The sequence below is a fragment of the Oryctolagus cuniculus genome, chromosome 12 (genome assembly GCF_051225735.1).
Source record: "Oryctolagus cuniculus isolate XC-2025 breed Fujian yellow rabbit chromosome 12, ASM5122573v1, whole genome shotgun sequence".
NCBI classification, from domain to species: domain Eukaryota; kingdom Metazoa; phylum Chordata; class Mammalia; order Lagomorpha; family Leporidae; genus Oryctolagus; species Oryctolagus cuniculus.
Genome location: NC_142878.1, coordinates 78,798,501 through 78,817,382, shown reverse-complemented (window position 1 = coordinate 78,817,382; position 18,882 = coordinate 78,798,501). Strand labels below are relative to the sequence as shown.

The 18,882-nt window shown below is 47.3% G+C and overlaps 1 protein-coding gene across 2 annotated transcripts in view; it reads left to right on the top strand.

The window, feature by feature from the left end:
- Positions 1-8,867: 8,867 nt before the first annotated feature.
- NEDD4 (NEDD4 E3 ubiquitin protein ligase) overlaps positions 8,868-18,882 on the top strand; it is a 146,975-nt gene continuing 136,960 nt past the window's right edge. The window contains exon 1 of one of the 2 annotated variants that reach the window (XM_051821964.2): positions 8,868-9,048. In XM_051821964.2, the coding sequence (XP_051677924.1) occupies positions 9,004-9,048 (45 nt within the window). In that variant the 5' untranslated portion in view covers positions 8,868-9,003. The remainder of the gene's footprint in view (positions 9,049-18,882) is intronic. The other variant, XM_089310395.1, reaches the window with a different exon arrangement.

Below are 18,882 nucleotides of genomic sequence, written 5' to 3'. Positions count from 1 at the left end.
GATAAATAAAAATTTGCCATCGTGGAATAAATCCTGACTCAACTCTGGCCACTTTGGGTACTTCCCAAGACTCATTAGAAGCATTTGGTTTATGCCTCCCAGACCTGGATCGCTCATTCTTCCCTGGATAAACCTTAAATCTACCTTTTGTCAGAGCCCGTTGACTGCTGTTGACACGTCGTAGTAACTGGTTACCTTTTTCAGCCCCCCTTTTCATTTTATCACTAAAAATGGCTAATAGCTACCACTGAGTGTCCTTCTTATTTTATATTTGAGGGCTAAATCAATAGCATTTGCTCAAAGGTTTTGAATTACAAGTATTACTGCTTTAAATACAGCTTATGTATTGTAGGTATATACAATAAGGAAAGAGCATAAAATCCATAATTATAGAGATTTTATTTTATGAGGAAAATATCTGAGCTTCCCGTATGTATTTTTCCCTCATGCTGCCTTCCATTTACCATGGAACTGTTGATTGGTTATTCTGTGTCAAATGGTATAATAAATACACACAGCTTCAATCTTCAGCTCCCTCTAAGACTAACTCCAGAAGAGCTGCAAGACCAGTAGTAAGGGCATGTTTTGGCTACAGTAACGTGGTATGGATATATATGTTTTTAAGAATAAAAACCAGGGCAGATATTATGGCACAATGGGCTCAACTGCTTCTTGACACCAACATCCCACACTGGAGTGCCTGGGTTCAAGACCAAACTCCGTTCCCAGCCCGCATTCCTGCTGCCATCTGTTCTGAGAGGCGGCCGATGATGCCTCAAGCACTGGGGAACCCTGCTACACGTGTCGGAGACCTGCGTGCAGCTTCTGCTTTACAGTCTTGGCTGAGGAGTGCGTCTAGTGAGGGAAGGACTCGGCGCGCCTTCCCCCTACCCCTTCCTCCCTTTATGGAGATCCTTGGTGCCTGCCCTGACCCTTCTCAACTCCTTGCAGTGCAAATGGCAAAGCAGATAAGCTGCAACAGGGCAGCTATGAAACAGATAAGAGGAAAGTTCCCTGAGGCTTCAAACAGCCCCCTGCTCTTCTGCCAGCTGCCTTCTAGCCCCTGCCCCTGGTACTGGCACATTCCCTCCTTAGCTGGAGAAAAACTCAGTTCTAAACGTGCTCTGTGTGCAGTCTGTTCGCAAGAATAGACTGCTGCCAGCCTCTTTGCTTCAAATAAAGCAACTTGTCTGGGGGTACAAAAGGCCAGAACCCAGAGCTATTCCATACCTAGCAGGGAGTGGACCAGCAGATGGAAGATTCTCTCTCTCTTTCTCTCTCTCTCTCTCTCTCAAATAACTACAAAATAAACATTTTTAAATAAAAATGCCCAGGTAGGCAGGAAAAGAATTTCCATTGTATAACAAATCAGTGGTGGGAAGGAGTAGGAGGCAGGTAGAACCTAAGAATGTGAGGATACTCAGAAGTTTCTAGCCTCCGAGACTGGAGAAATAATAGTGCCATTTCCAGAAACACAGGCTGTAGAGTGATGAGCGGTGGGTTTTTGGATCTATTACATTTTGGGTTTCTTCATGGTATTCAGAGACATCTTAAGGAAAATAGGAGTCTGAAGCTGAGGGAAGAGATAATGTTATAGAAGCTGAGACAAGATATTATTGTGAAATTCTGTTGATAACTGTTTTTGAATTCCTGGAATCCTGTCGCCCTGCCCTCCCCCCAGCCAGGAAGTGTGAAGCTCTCTGTCTCACCGCCCTCAGGGTATGGCTGTTACTATAGAAATGAAAAGAGAAAGATGACTCAATGTTCAGTTTGTATGTTTCAAAATACAGCTTTGAATCTCCTGGCAAAGAAAACAAGTTGGGAGAAAAGGTGTGTGTGTGTGTGTGTGTGTGTGTGTGTGTCTCAAAAGCCTGGATTTTGAGTATCAAAAGCCAAAGTTGAATCCATAAGCAACAGATTTCAGTAGAGTGGCTGATGGTGAAAGAGCCAGTATCCCCGCTGGAAGCAAGGTAGAGATGAGGGTCTCTGAGCAGGGCCTCCCCTCCCTGCCTCCATCCTCACTGCTGAGACTCATGGGGCACAACCATGGGATTCTCTAACAACTGTGGAGACCTAGAGGAAATGCGGTGTGTTCCACCTGCTGTCAGCAGCCCAGCTATTCCCCTCTGTTTGCACCATCTCGCAGCCGTGGCTGCCGTACAAGTGACCATGTGATTGACAGAGTATGGCTCTTATTATCATTCATGTTTACTTATTTACTTATTGATTTCCCTACAGGTGACCGATTTTCAGTTGCTGCTGTCACCCCTCCACCAAGTGGATCCTTGCTGAACACACACTGGCCTCATCACACACACAGGTGCCCTGTGTCTAGCTGACTCTCTCTTAGGGGTACCTGCATCTCCTGGGGATGCCCACCTCAACCTGTTAAGACCCCACACCCCAATTCCCACTGCCTACCTCCATGTAGACTAGTTCATTTTCTCCCCACACTTCTGTGAGAAGCCAGAGTTAACACTCATCTTACCAAAGTAGGATTTGTATCAAGAATATGTAAACAAGATGGGCGTTTAGCCTAGCAATGAAGATGCCAGCGAAGACCCCCATTGTATCATATCGGTGCTCTCGTCCCAAGTCAGTGTCAGGGTCCCACTGCCAGCTTCAGCTCCTGACTCCTTTCCTGCTGATACAGACCCGGGGTGGCAGCAGGGATGGCTCAAGTGACAGAGTTCCTGACATCCATGTGGGAGACCTGGATTGAGTTCCTGGCTCCCAGCCTTGGTCTCAGTGAGGGGGCCCTTGAGAGCAGTTGGGGAGTCAACAGTGGATAGGAGCGCGCGCTCTCTCTCTCTCTGCCTTTCAAAAAATTAATAATAAAAAGAATATATCAATACCGAGGAAGATGGTGCAAGACAAACAACTCAAAAAGGAAAAAAGACTTGGGGTCCGGAACTGTGGCGTAGCAGCTAAAGCTTGCTGCCTGCAGTGCTGGCATCCCATATGGGCATCGGTTTGAGTCCTGGCTGCTCCACTTCTGATCCAGCTCTCTGCTATGCCTGGGAAAGCAATGGAAGATGGTACATGTGCTTGGGCCCCTGCACCTGCATAGGAAAACTGGAGAAAGCTCCTGGCTCCTGGCTTCAGATCGGCACAGCTCTGGCCGTTGCGGCCAGTTAGGAAGAGAACCAGCGATGGATGACCTCTTTCTCTCTGCCTCTCCTTTCCTCTCTGCATAACTCTGACTTTCAAATAAATCAATAAATCTTTAAAAAAAGAAGAAAAAAAGACTTGAATAAGCAATTTTAGAAAAGAAAATAAAAATAATATATATGAAAATTTGCTCAACCTCATTAAAAACTAGTAAAATGCAAATTCAAATCAAAGTGAGAAATCAATTTATAGTTACAAGAGTAAGAAAACAATTGAGTGTAGGCAAATAGGAACAGCACTGAGGACTTTTCAAGCTATGAGTGGGAATGTAAGCTTATATACTCCTTTGGAGGAGACTTTGACATTATACAAAAATGTGCTTTTTAGACTCAGCTATAAAAACCATTCTTAAGACAGGTACCCTGGAGAAGCTCTTCTACATTCATTCCAAGAAACCTGTGTATCAGTGTTTACAGAGGCGTTATTTGTATTAGCACACAAAAAGAAATCCCAAAACAGTTAGATCTCTAAACACTTTGTAAAGAATGAAATATTGCTTCTCACTGCTCAGAATGTGAAGTGCAAATTACTAAATATGGTATGGAAAAGAAGGTTCAAACAAAAATCATTGTTCTGTATTTGGGGTACAGATGGGGCAAAGTTTTATATTTACTTCATTTTTTTAAAGATGTAGGTATTTGAAAGACAGAGTTACAGAGAGGCAGAGGCAGAGAGAGGTCTTCCATCTGCTGGTTCACTCTGATACAGGCTGGCAGATAGTCTCAATTTGATGAGATTTGTAAGCTGATCAATTTTGTGCCAGTATTCAGAATTCTTTGAATAGATGGCAAGAACCCACAGGAAAATTACTGAGCTGGATGATATCAACTCCCCAGATGGCTGCATCGGTGAGGAGGGAGGGAGAGCGAGAGAACAAGAGAGGAGCCTTCCATCCACTGGTTCACTCCCCAGGTGGCTGCAAAGGCCGGAGCTGGGCCCATCTGAAGCCAGGAGTCAGAAGCTTCTTCCTGGTCTCCCACATGGGTGCAGGGGCCCAAGCACTTGAACCATCTTCTAGTGCTTTCCCAGGCCATAGCAGAAAGCGGGATCAGAAGTAGAGCAGCTGGGAGTTGAACAGGTGCCCATATGGAACAGCAGCGTTGCTGATGGTGGCTTTACCCACTATGCCACTGTGCCGGCACCTACTTCATTTTTTAAAAAAAGGAAAATAGGTAGCAGGTGAAGCCTCTGCCTGCAGCGCTGGCATCCCCTATGGGTACAAGTTTGTATCCCAGCTTCTCCACTTACAATCCAGCTCCCTGCTAATGTGCCTGGAAAAGCAGTGGAAGATGGTTCAAGTCTTTGGGCCCCCACACCCACATGGGAGACCTGGAAGAAGCTCCTGGCTCCTGGCTTTGGATCGCTGCAGCTTTGGCCATTACAGCCATTGGAGAGTGAACTGGAGGATGGAAGACCTCCCTCTTTGCCTCTCTCTCTGTCTTTCTCTAACTCTGCCTCTCAAATAAACAAATTTTTTTAAAAAATGTAAAATGGGGTGACTCTTTGAACACTAAAATTCAAATTGATATTTTTCTCTTTACCCACTATGCCACAGTGCCAACCCCTGATATTTTTCTCTTTAAAGATAATGTACCTTTGAGCAAGTATTAGCAGTCTTTTATCTCTTTTATCTCAACTGATACCACTTTTATCTCAACTGATACAATCTGAACCAACATTAAATTTCACACATACCATTGTTATTTATCTAAACAATGTGCTGCAAATATTTAAAACAGCTAAACCATATAAGAGATCTTTCAAATTGAAAACAAAAAGAACACCCAAGGTCCAACATCAGAAGAACGACTGTTATATTCATCCAATAGAATACTTTTTAAAGATTTATTTATTTATTTGAAAGTTGGAGTCACACAGAGAGAAAAGGAGAGGCAGAGAGAGAGAGTGAGGTCCTCCATCTGTTGGTCCACTCCCTAATTGGCTGCAATGGCTGGAGATGCACCCATCCGAAGCCATGAGCCAGGAGCTTCCTCTGGGTCTCCTACATGGGTGCAGGGGCCCAAGGGCTTGGGCCATCCTCCACTGCTTTCCCAGCCACAGCAGAGAGCTGGATGGGAAGTGGAGCAGCCGGAACTCGAACTGTGCCCATATGGGATGCCAGCACTGTAGGTGTCAGCTTCACCTGCTACACCACAGTGCCAGCCCCATCCAATAGAATATTACACAGCAGTGAAAAAATCAGTTACAACACAACTCACATGAATTGACCCCCAAAATAGGATGTCAAGCTAAGAAAACGCAAGGCACTTTACGATTTCATTTATATGAAGTTCCAAGAAGCAAAAATGAGCAATGTGTTTAGAAAGACCCACACATGTGGTAAACAATTTTTTTCAAGATTATTTATTTGAAAGGCAGAGAAAGAGAGGGAGGGAGGAGGAGGCCGGGGAGAGAAAGATTGATCTCTACCACTGGCTCACTCCCCACATGCCCACAACTGTCCAAGCCAGGAGCCCAGAACTCTTTCCAGGCATCTCATGTGGGTGACACAGCAGTTAAGAACTGCTTGGAATGCCGACCCCTCATTTCAGAGTGCCTGGGATTGAGTCCTGCCTCCTCCTCTGACCCAGCTCCCTGCTAATGCACTTCAGAAGGCAGCAGATGATGACCCTAGAGCTTCTGGAAGGCACCTGGGAGAGACATGGGTGGAGTTCTGAGCTCCTGGTTTTGACCTGTGCCAGCCTCAGCTGTTGCAGGCACTTGGCGAGTGAACCAGCCGATGGGAGATTTTGCTCTTCATCCCTCCCTCGTTTTGTCAGTCTGCCTTTCAAATAAAGGGAAAGCTTGTGGAATATGAAATGAAAAGATGCTTATGTTAAAAATTAAGAAAAATGGTAAATGGAATTCAGAATTGGAGTTATCTCTTGGGAGTCAGGAAACAGGTTGAATAGGAGGGTAGAGAGGAGGCAAAAACGGTTTGGGTAATATTCTCTTAACAGTGAGTGATAGATACACAAGGTACATTTTATTGTTATTTTTTATACCTTACATATTTTTATACTCTTTTGTATGTACTCAAAATGTACATTTCAGGGGCCTGCATCATGGTGCAGTTGGTTAAGCAGCTGCCTGTGATAATGGCATCCCTTATGGGCACTAGTTTGAGTCCTGGCTGTTCCACTTCCCATCCAGCTCCCTGCCAATGCACCTGGGAAAGCAGCAGCAGATGGCACAAATATGTGGGCCCTGGCACCTACATGGGACACTCGGATGGAGCTCCAGGCTCCTGACTTTGGCCTGGTCCAGCTCTAACCATTGTGGCCATTTGGGGAACGAACCAGTGCATGAAGGGAGTGTAGGTTCAAGATAAAAGATAAAATAGTGATGCCATTGGCACTGTCTGAATTACCTGTGCTCTGGGGATTAGTCCTAGCAGAGCTATGAGGCTTGGAGCAAACTCTACACACAGTATCCCATTCCTCTTACATAGTTATGCAGTTACTGGATGGTTGGTTATTGGACCACCAGCTGACACACCTCCAGTATCCGAATTTCATGTTAATTTCAGGTGCCAGCTGCACAGGGCCCAGCCTGGCTGAGATAATTGCTCTAGTTCATCACATATCTATTATTTATTTATTTATTTATTTACAGGCAGAGTGGACAGTGAGAGAGAGAGACAGAGAGAAAGGTCTTCCTTTGCTGTTGGTTCACCCTCCAATGGCCGCTGCGGCCGGCGCACCGCGCTGATCTGATGGCAGGAGCCAGGTACTTCTGGTCTCCCATGGGGTGCAGGGCCCAAGTACTTGGGCCATCCTCCACTGCACTCCCTGGCCACAGCAGAGAGCTGGCCTGGAACAGGGGCAACCGGGACAGAATCTGGCGCCCCAACCGGGACTAGAACCCGGTGTGCCGGCGCCGCAAGGCGTAGGATTAGCCTAGTGAGCCGCGGCGCCAGCCCATCATATATCAGTAGTAGTCTGTTTAATTTTTCATTATGATTTTGGATCTAGACAGACAGAAAACAGATTAATGATAGTTGGAATTGTTTTCACTACTACCTATTTGCTGTATCAAGTGCTTTATAATCTCTCGGGGATTGATTTCATTGCCAATTTTAGGCCGCATATATACTTGTGGATTCATTAACTGTTGGTAACAGCAAGGTAAGCTGTTTCTCTATCTCTTTGTAATTATGCCCTGAAATGACATGAATGGCTTACTTAAATGTAAAAAACATGTATCATGAGAAATTGGGGGAAAATATTCCCAAATTAAAGGGGCACACACTATTTTCAGATTACTTTATTTGTGACACCCCCTCACACACACACCACATTGTTATGTGACAGTTTCTAAAACTGAAGGTAATACTGTGGCTTTTTAAATTTAGATAAACAATTCCTGACATCCTAGACTTTTCACTCATTTATTTAAATATCTCCTCTTTCCTGCAATACACATAACATTTGGAGTGTGTATTAACAGAATTCAGATAATATGAAACAGACCTTGCCAAACATAAAGTACAAAATCTTACATAAGCTGTAATACAGGCTGCAGTATTGCTCCCACCTATTGGCATCTTGAGCCACTAGGAATCTTTCCAGCATACTTGGAATTCTTTAAGGAAAATTATGTTTTTGGGGCCTGACACTGTGGTGTAGTAGGTTAAGCCTCCGCTTGAGCCACAAGCATCCCATATAGGCACCGGTTCGAGTCCTGCTGCTCCTCTTCTGCTCCAGCTCTCTGCTGTGGCCTGGGAAAGCAGTGGAGAATGGCCCAAGTGCTTGGGCCCCTGCATCCATGTGGGAGACCAGGAAGAAGCTCCTGGCTGCTGGCTGCGGATCAGGTCAGCTCCCATCTTTGTGGCCATTTCGGGAGTGAACCAGCAGATGGAAGACCTTTCTGTCCCTCCTTCTCTCTGTTACTCTGCCTCTCAAATAAATACATCTTAAAAAATAAAAATTTTGTTTTGGGATTGTAGGGTTTTGAAAACTTCCACTGTACAAACATGAACAAGAGTTTCTATTTCCCCCATTCCCTTCTATAGGCGCTTTATTCCGTGGGGGCTTCCTGCGATTGTGAAACTCTAAAACCCATCAGACACGGATATTCAAAAATCCTCATCATTCCCTCGCACAGGTTTTCTAGCGCATTTACTCCCCCACGCCCTTCCAGTCACCGCTTAGCTAAGCGGGCTTACAGGGTTAAGTCTAAGAGCTGGATAGACAAGAACCCTGGACAGCAGACGGCTTAGGATCTGGCTCAGGGGTTACAAACCACAGCGAAACCACCTCAGGCGCCAGGTCCCAGACTGATGGGGTCCCTTGGAGGCTGCCCTCTTGCTGCCACGCTCGCGCGGGGCTTTCCCCGGCGGCGCCCAGGTCCAGCTGCTGTTGGAATGGGCATCCCAAGCCAAGAAGCAAGTGCTGGGGTTTCCAGTCGGGGCTTTAGACAGAAGCCACGCGTGTCTGTTCCCGGGTGTTTACTCCGAGGCCGCGTTCTGGTGGGCTCCCGGCGAGACCTGCGGCTTGGGAAAACCGCAGCTTCTTTTCGCTGGGGAGGGTCCACGCTCCCAGGCCTCCCCCGGCTACCCCACGCGTGAGCCCACCGCGCGCGCTCCTCTGGCCGAGGTCCACAGCGCCCTCTCCCCTGCCACGCGCGCCGCCGCCGGCCCTTTCCCGCCGCGCGGTCTCGTGCCGCCAGCGCGCGCCCGCCGGGGGCGGTACTGCTGCCGCGGGGCGAGCGCCGCCTCCTCTTCCTCCAACTCCTCCCCGCCTCCTGCCCCTTCTCCTCCTCCTCCTCCTCACTACGGTTCCCAGCCCTGGGCGGGGGCGAGCGCGTCCGGTTTGCGGGAAGCTTTCGGAAATGGCAACTAGCGCGGTGGAGGTGTTCGGGCTCCTGGAGGACGAGGTGCGGGGGCCGCGGGACTGCGGGGCCGCGAGGCTGCGGGGCGGGCTTCCCAGGGCGCCGTCCATCATCCGGACCCGCGGAGGCAGGGCGGCGCCGGCGGCTCCGGCCAGGGGCGCTGCCGTCCGCGCCCCCCGTGCCTGCGCGAGCCCGGGCGGCGGCGCGCGGGCCGGCTCGGGGGACTCTGCGGGCTGCCCCACCCCGGCTCCCCTGGGCAGCCGCCTGCCTTGTCAGTTTCCTCCAGGAAGTGTGCAGCGGCGGGGGCTCGGCGGCGAGCGGGCCGCGTGCGCGCGGGGACCACAGCGCCCCGCCAGCCCCTTCCTGCCGCCCCCGCCCCGGGTGCGGGAGCTCCCCGGGGGCGGGGCGAGTTTCCCTGCAGCTCAGCATCCCCGCGGCGGAAGAGCGTGTTGGGGCGCGGGCCGGCCAGACTGAACTTTACAGACTTGGGTTTGGAGACTTCCAAGCTGGTTTTTTTTTTTTTTTTTTTTTTTGTATTTTCCCCTCCCTTCTTATCTGAAAAATCCTCTTTCAGTCTCCTGACCGGAGTCGGGCATGGAGAGCTGGCAGATAGCGTTTCCTGCGCGCCTTCAGCAACAAGTGTGGGGAGTTCATGCCTTGTTTCTCCGCTCTTGGTTGCTGTTAAATAACAGCCGGACAAAAAGAGAGATACTTTAAAAGAACTTCCCACGACTGTTCCTTCTGAGAACTAAACTCTGGAGTGCCGCGATTTGAGGCGTGTGTCCGCAGCTCAGTGGCTTATGCTGATTGTCCCTTGCCCTTCTTGCAAGGAAGGCGTTTTGGAGATGAGATATGGCTTCCCTATGTTCTTGGAGATTGTCTCTAAACTGGGGATGGGTGGAGAATGAAAAGGCTGTGTGTTCAGTGACTGATACAGGCTAGGAAAACAATTAAATCTATTCGTTCCTGCTGGCTGATTAAGCCTCACGTGCACCTGTTCTCAACATGAGACCACCCCCACACACACCACACCCCCCGGTTAATTGGAAAGCCAGCGCCTTATTGCTTTGCTTAGTTGTCTTCTGATAGGATCTGCACAGTGCCTTCTCTTGGAAATGTAATGTCTTCAGAAGTCTTGAACTTCTCTTGAGAGTTCTTGGTTCATGAACAGTGGGCAGTTAGTGAATGCACGCAAGTTAACTTGGTGTGTTGAGAATGCTTATGGGATGTGATTAGAATTTAGTTTCCTAGTTACTGCTGTCGGAAGAGAAGCCAAGCAGGGCTGGGTAGATGGTGACAGCTCTGCTGTCCCTCAGAAACAATGGTGTTAGAGCTAAAGATAACATTCCAGGGAATGGCCCTACTACTGCCCTGAAAAGGCCACCTGGAAGAGAGAATGTCGCATGGCACCTGTGGTAGCTTTCTTCCTGTGAGCAGATCCCCAGCCATGTAACTGCCGATGCAGAGAGCTTCAGGCTGGCTTTGGACTTGGATTTCCCTGCTGTTGTTAAGCAGGCCTTGTGTTCTGAATTTCCCATCTCACCCCTCCAGCGGAGCCGATTGAGCATGGCACACAGGAAAGCTGTCCTTCTCCCTGTCTTCTCTTTCTAAGACAGGATCCTGGTTTCCAAGTTGTCTGCCTCTTGCATCACCCCTCTACCCAGTTGAAATAAAGCTACTTGCGGCAGTAGGCAATGAGGGCTGAAGACCAGAAGCTGCACCCTTTGAAATGTGGAGTTCCCGGGCTGGCTAAAGGGTTGGTACTTCTAGAGAGTTTCCTGGGGCCGCCTACCCTGTTTGTGTGTTGAGGGTCTTGGTGTAGATGTGTGACTCGTGTTTCTTCTCATCTCCCAAGGTCTACCTTGTCCATATCCAGCAAGAGAGTGGGGTAGGATGGGAGGCGTGATGTTTTAATTGTGTTATTAATTCAGTAGAGGTTAATTAACTGCTCTGTGTCTTGTATTCTGCTAGGTACCAGGGATACAGAGAAAAAAAGATGGCCTCAGCCTTTAAGGAGCTCACCACCTGCTAGAAAAGACAAGAATCGCTTGTCTTATGGTAGTGGTTGCCATCCCACGTGTATCACTTGCTGTTTATTTACAGGTCCTTCACACAAGTAACAGAAGGCTTGGAAAACTCTTAACCTAACCCTCTTTGCAAAAAACACCATTGTAGATATGTTGTTTCTAAAGCTCACAGAATAGTCCCGGGATAGGACTAACAGCCCTCTGCTGTTGATGACAAGTAGCTTTTCCGTTGCAGCCCAAAGAGGGGATTCTTACCCTAAACTTGAGATTGAAACAAGGAGAACAATGTGTAGAATCAGATAAAAGATAGGAAATTGTAAACCGTATATAGTGAATAGCCACTGAGTCACACTGTGGGAGCCTGTTAGTGTTAAGGATGCTGAAGTTGATATCATAATACCCTCTTCCCACTTTTCAGTGAGAGTGAGCTCTTCTGTGTGTAAGTGGACTTCCATGAAGATGGCCCTGGCTCTGGGTGCACCATTTCGCATGAATGCATGAACAAACCAAGGAAGAAGTGTAATGTAATGTGTACCAAATTGGCTCTGACAGTCTCTTGGGGTTGACAGTAGGGAAGACTCTCCCGAATTGTTGGTGGGGGATACAGATTCTGGGAAGAAAGCTCCTAAACCTTCATGTGCCACCCACAAAGAAGGAGCAGCCTGGTTGAGGTGCATCTGTGTTAGTAATCATCCCAACCTCTGATGGGCTGTTATGCCACTACTGCTTTTTTGTAGTTCTTTAGCTTCAGGACCATTCTCAAGTATTTTTCCTAAGTCTCCATGGGACTAAAGAAGCGTGTAAATACTACAGCTTTGTTTTTTAATAATTTATTGTAAAATTATTGAAACCAACAAAATCATTGAAATTGCTGCATAAAGAACTCAGGAACCTTCTCGTGCAGAGTCTCCCAATGTTAACATCTCACCACAGTTGCTCCATGACCTCTTGTGTTGTTTTGCCATTTTAATCATTCTTTCTCTGAACTATTTGGAGGCAAGCGACAGACAGTGTCCCGTCCTCTCTAAATATTCTAGCACGTACTTTTCTAAAACATTTCTTCCTACAGAACATCCATGCATTTCCCCAAACTAGGAAATCAAGATTGATGAAACAGTACTGTTCATTGCTCAGATACTATTCTAATCATTTCTCTTTTTCCTGTGGAGTGAAAGATCCCTTTTGGACGCGTGTTGCCTTTCCTTGTCATGTGCTAGCAGTCTCTCGCACTCTGTACCACTTCCTCCATCTCTCTGGCCCTTGATAGTTTTAGGGAGTTCAGGTTGTGCATCCTATAGGAGAGTCATCAACTTGGGTCTGAACATTAGTCAGCTTTTCATTACTTTAACTATAAAATACCTGAGAGGATTTTTCTAGGAAGGAAGGTTTATTTCTGTCTACAGTTTTGGAGGTTTGCAGTCCAACATTGGGCAGCCCTATTGGTTTAGGCATCTGATGAGGCTGGAAGATGGCAGAGGGATGATCACGTGTTGAGCCAGGTGGCACACTGTTCATCTGCCCAGGATGGGACATTTCCTTAGCAAGTCATCATGATTTCATCATGGAGCTCCACCCCAGCAACCTAATCCAATCCAGTCGCTTCCCAAAGGCCCCACTTCAGACACCATGATTGGACCAAAGCCTCCATTGTAATCCATCATTAACATGGATTCATTAACTGTGACCCTGTGGTGTGGAGACTTACATGTCTACGTGTTTGAGAAGCCACGTCATGTTCAGACCACAGAGCGTCTGTTTACTGTTTAAGTCCGTGTTAAGGTCACGCTGTATTGGCAGGGATGTCAGTGCTTCACATCAAGGGGGTGAGTGACGCCTTGTCCCATCACTGCCAGTGACAGCCTTGGTCACTTGGTCATGTTGGCGTCTGCCAAGTTTTTTCCTTAAAAAGTCACTGATTTGTTTCTTTGTAATTGATTAGTATTTTGTGGGGAAGTATTCTGAGTTTGTATCAGGATCCTATTTCTCATAACACTCTTGTCCCCAGTTTTAGCATCCATTGATGAATTCCATCAGAATCGCTATTTTTTATCTCCATAGTTGATATTCTGTGTCAGAAGAGCTTTTCCTTTCCTCTTGCTTGTTTTTTCATTTATTTATATCAGCACAGATTTGTGCAGCCCCACTTAGTGGATCATAATTACCTTTTTTTTTTTAAGATTTATTTATTTATTTGAAAGTCAGAGAGTTAGAGAGAGGAGAGGCAGAGAGAGAGAGAGAGGTCTTCCATCCTCTAGTTCACTCCTCAGTTGGTTGCAACGGCCGGAGCTGCACTGATCCGAAGCAGGTGCTGGGGCCCAAGGACTTGGACCATCTTCTGCTTTCCCAGCCATTTCAGAGAGCTGGATTGGAAGTGGAGCAGCTGGGTCTTGAACCGGCACCCATATGGGATGCTGGCGCTTCAGGCTAGAGCATTAACCCACTGTGCCACAGCACTGGCCCCAGTCATTAATTATCTTGTTGCTCAAATGGTCCCAGTTTGGCCAGTGGGAGTCCTTAAACAAAGTTCCTAGGTCTTTGTGTCAAACTATCCTTTGAACACTGCTCTCTGGTAGATGGTGTTCAGGCTTGTACTTTGCCTGGCTCAGCCCTGCCTGGAATCAGCCGTTTTTCTTAAGAGCATTGAATCCATTTGGTAGCAAAGGGGTTGTAGAAGCCAAGATCTAGGTGCTTGTTATACTCATTGCTTCTAGGATGTGCTCTTTTGCCATCTCAGTGAACAGTTTTAAAAAAGTGTGTGTGTGTGTGTACACACAAATCTGTAGACATTTCTATGTCAATCTGTGCATAAATATTTAAAATTCTTGAATCCAATTCAAAAATCCAATTGAAATCTAACGCCATGGCTCCTTCCTAGCCATAAGTACCTTCTTTAACAGTAAAAAATCTGGTTTTCCTAATCTTTCATGTATTTACTTGTTAGTTCAATACATTTACTTATGTGTTCAATGTGACTGATTTCCCAGCCACACAGACACCACTGCTGTGTCTGTGTTCTGCTTTCGGCTCTTTGCCTCCATGGACCCGTTGCATCCACTGCTATTACTTCTCCATATGGCATCCTCCTCTGCCTCCATGCTAGTTGGCACCTACTAACGCATCTCGCTGTGGCACCTCCTTCCTTCCTTCAGTGCCCCTTGCTGGTGTGCGTGCCGACCACTCACCTCCATGAAACTCCCCTCTCCCCACAGACCCTGCCTATCATGGGCCTGCTGTTGACACCTCTGTTCACAAGAGTTCACAAAATTCATATGTCACATGGGAATAGGCAGAACCATGGAGCTGGAAGGGACCTTGTAAACACATCATTTAGGGTGAGCAGGAGTGTAGAAAATGCTTGGAATTTTGGCCTGTCACATACTTTGTGACATTACCTAATTATTTAACATCTGTCAGAGGAGGTTATTCTGATATTTATTTATTTATTTGATATCCAGACAGATGGAGGCAGTTGTCATCTGCTGGTTCACTCCCCACATCCCTGCAAAAGCTTGGCTGTGTTGAAGCTGGGAGAGGGAAACTCAGTTCAGGTTTGCCCTATGAGTGGCAGAAATTCAATCACTTGAGCCATCACCAGCTGCTCCCCGGGGCCTGCATTAGCAGGAAGCTGGAGTCAGGAACTGGAGCCGGCTCGCAAACTCAGGTACTATGGTATGAGCTGTGGGCTTCTTAATCATTAGGCTCAATTCTCACTCTGAACAGAATTTAAATTGACCAATTGGCCTACCCCCTGGCTATCTCTGATATTAGAAATATTGTAATGGAGACACATGAAAACTGATTGAACACAGTTATTACTCAATGTGTCATCGTCATCCATTCTAGTACTGCTTTAAGTCAAACTGCCAATTTTTGAATTGCTACACCTGCTGTTGTTTGTTGTAAGTTCTGTCACTACTGATGTTACTGATGTCCACCCCGTAGCTTCTGGTTTTCCTGGCTCCCTTGCAATCCTATCCATATATTAGGAGGATGAATTAATTAACAAGGTGAGAGAAGTCTGGTGATAAATGCAGGGAGAAAGGCACAGCACAAACAAATGGAAAAGTGTTTTGGGCCAGCGCCGCAGCTCAATAGGATAATCCTCCACCTAGCGGCGCCGGCACACCAGGTTCTAGTCCCGGTTGGGGCACCGGATTCTGTCCCGGTTTGCCCCTCTTCCAGGCCAGCTCTCTGCTGTGGCCAGGGAGTGCAGTGGAGGATGGCCCAAGTGCTTAGGCCCTGCACTCCATGGGAGACCGGGGGAAGCACCTGGCTCCTGGCTCCTGCCTTTGGATAGGCACGGTGTGCCAGGCTGCAGTGCGCCGGTCGCGGCGGCCATTGGAGGGTGAACCAACGACAAAAGGAAGACCTTTCTCTCTCTCTCTCTCTCACTGTCCACTCTGCCTGTTAAAAAAAAAAAAAAAATGGGGCCGGCGCCGCGGCTCACTAGGTTAATCCTCCGCCTAGCGGCACCGGCACACCGGGTTCTAGTCCCGGTTGGGGTGCTGGATTCTGTCCCGGTTGCCCCTCTTCCAGGCCAGCTCTCTGCTGTGGCCAGGGAGTGCAGTGGAGCATGGCCCAGGTGCTTGGGCCCTGCACCCCATGGGAGACCAGGAAAAGCACCTGGCTCCTGGCTCCTGCCATCGGATCAGCGCGGTGCGCCAGGCGCAGCGCGGCGGCCATTGGAGGGTGAACCAACGGCAAAAGGAAGACCTTTCTCTCTGTCTCTCTCTCTCACTGTCCACTCTGCCTGTCAAAAATAAATAAATAAATAAATAAAATGAAAAGGGTTTTGATAATACTTTTCTGAAAGTCTTGGAGAATTATCTGTAATCTAGTACTGTAACTCATGGCTTGACCCAAATGTCTGGCTTCCAAGTGAGATATGTTGGGGCAATGAAGAGAGTAATGGAAACAAAGAATCATATGTTTTAGTAAAAATACTCTCCAGGAAAAAAGAGTCACCTTAATTATTACAATATGTCTCTTATTGAGCACCTGCTACACATGCCAGGTACCACATTAGATGTTTTCATACTTTTGCTGTGAACATGGCAACAATCTTGCAAAATTAGATAGTGTCATCCTCATTTTAGGGATAGGGAATCTGAGAGGGTGATTTGCTCAAGGATGCCCTGAGCAGCCTGCTATTCCTTTTAGGTAGCAGATGAGGGACTGAAACCCTTGTGAAACTAAATCTCTTTAATTTAGTACCACAGACTTGATCTTTCCATTTTTCTGCTGTGAATAGTTCCCCAAGTAAAATCATTTAGCAATGAGATTCTTAGATCATGAAGTGTACAGTTAACCTCTAGTTGTTCATAGGTCTTTACTTGGCCATTTTTAAAAAAATAGTTATTTTTTATTCGAAAGGCAGATTGGCCGGTGCCATGGCTCAATAGGCTAATCCTCTGCCTGCGGCGCCGGCTCACCGGGTTCTAGTCCCGGTTGGGGCGCCGGATTCTGTCCCGGTTGCTCCTTTTCCAGTCCAGCTCTCTGCTGTGGCCCGGGAAGGCAGTGGGGGATGGCCCAAGTCCTTGGGTCCTGCAGCCGCATGGGAGATCTGGAGAAGTGCCTGGCTCCTGGCTTCAGTCAGCGCGGTGCGCTGGCTGCGGTGCGTCAGCCGCAGCGACCATTGCGGGGTGAACCAACGGCAAAAGGAAGACCTTTCTCTCTGTCTCTCTCTCTCTCACTGTCCACTCTGTCTGTCAAAAAGAAACAGTTATTTTTTATTCGAAAAGCAGATTTACAAAAGCAGAGAGAGAAGTCTTCCATCTGCTGGTTCACTTCCCAGAATGCCGCAACAGCCAGAGCTAAGCCAATCCAAAGCCAGGAGCCAGGAGCTTCTTCTGGGTCTCCCACATGGTGCAGGAGCCCAAGGACTCAGGCCATCTTCCACTGCTTTCCCAGGCCATAACAGAGAGCTGGATTGGAAGAGGAGCAGCTGGAACTTGAACCAGCCCCATATGGGATGCCAGCACTGCAAGCAGTGACTTTACCCACTATTCCACAGTGCCGGCCCCTTCACATCTTTTGTCTTCGTGTGTCATAACTTCTAGGGAGATCCCTGACATGCTTGAATTCTGTATTTTAGTAACTGGGTTTTTTTTTTACCTTAATATTTATTATTTTTGTGATATATATTTTTAAAGATTTATATATTTATTTGAAAGTCAGAGTTACACAAAGAGAGGAGAGGCAAAGAGAAAGAGAGAGAGAGAGGTCTTCCATCTGATGGTTCACTCCCCAATTGGCCGCAATGGCCGGAGCTGCCCTGGTCCAAAGCCAGGAGCCAGGAGCTTCTTCCGGGTTCCCCATGCAGGTGCAGGGGCCCAAGGACTTAGGCCATCTTCTACTATTGTCCAAGGCCATAGCATAGAGCTGGATCGGAAGTGGAGCAGCTGGGTCTTGAACCGGCATCTGTATGGGGTGCCGGCACTTCAGGCCAGAGTGTTAACGCACTGCACCACAGTGCTGGCCCCTGATAAAATGTTTTTAATTTACATTTTAGTAAAAGGCTTGCTGGTCCACTAAGAGTTCATCAAATAAAAAGACCGTGGTCCAGCAGGAAACTAGGTAATGGCTATACACAATAATCAAATGAAAAGATGTTCAACCTCCCTCATATAAACTTTAAAATGTCACAAATATAGTGTCATTGACACTATAGTACTGTATGCTTTCAACTTGTTTAGCAGAGATTTAAAGCAAAGTTTGGCAAAACACTATTTGTGGCAAAACCAATACAGGCATTTCTTTTTTTGGTTTGTGTGCTTATTTTTTGATTTTAGCCCCCGCATATAAGGGAGAACTTGTAATCTGGGGCTTTCTGTGTTGCGCTGCATTTACTCAACACTGATGTCCTCCAGTCCCCACCATGTTGCCGCCAGTGTTTGTTGATACTTACGTGTCAGACTTTGGGTTGGGCCATGAGGCTAAATGATGGACAACAGACTTCACTGAATTTGTAGTCCAGGGATGGGATATTAAATAAATAGTCACAAATCATCAATGTTTTATAAATGTTAGGAAGGAAAAAAAAGTAAGATGAAAGCAACTCAGAAAATTAGCCTTTTCTGTTGTGGAGGAGGGGAGTGACTACCAAGGAGGGCTGAGGAAGCCACGTTTACATCGAAATTAAGGATGCAGAGGAGTGAGCCCGGAGAGTGAGGCCCAAAGCCTTCCAGGTAGAAATGTGTGTGCAGAGGAGGAGCTGGAGAGCACAGGGCAGGTTAGAGTGGTGCAGGAAGAGGGGCGGGGCAAGAGAGGGGCTGGGAAGCAGAGAGGAGAGGAAATGAGGCTGGGAAGGAGAGAGCAGGACAGGGATTTGGAATTGGATCCCAAGTGGAATTGACATTATTAACCGTGCATGAACACACACAGCATCTTCTTTACAATTGTTATTGTTGTTCATAATGTTTGTTCCTCACATACAAGGGTGCTTCAAAAAGCTAACAATGTCCATGTCCCATCCTGGAGTGCCTGCGTTCGATTCCTGACTCCAGCTCCCTGCTAGTGTAGATCCTGGGAGGTAGCTGGGATGGATTAAGTAATTGAGTTGCTGACACTTCCATGGGAAACCTGCACTGGATTCTTGCTCCTGGCTCTGGCCCAGTCCAGCTGTGCCCGAGCCACCGATAATATTTGCAGGCAGTGAACCAGTGGATGGGAATTCTGTGCCCATCTATCTCTCCTTTTTGTTTCTATTCTATCGCTAGCTCTCTGCTTCTCAAATTAAAAACAAAAAAGGGGCAGGTGTATATGGTACAATTTTTTTTAAATCAATGTATACAAAGGATCTTTAAAAACTTCATGGAATGGGGCCAATGCTGTTGGTGAAATGGGTTAAGCC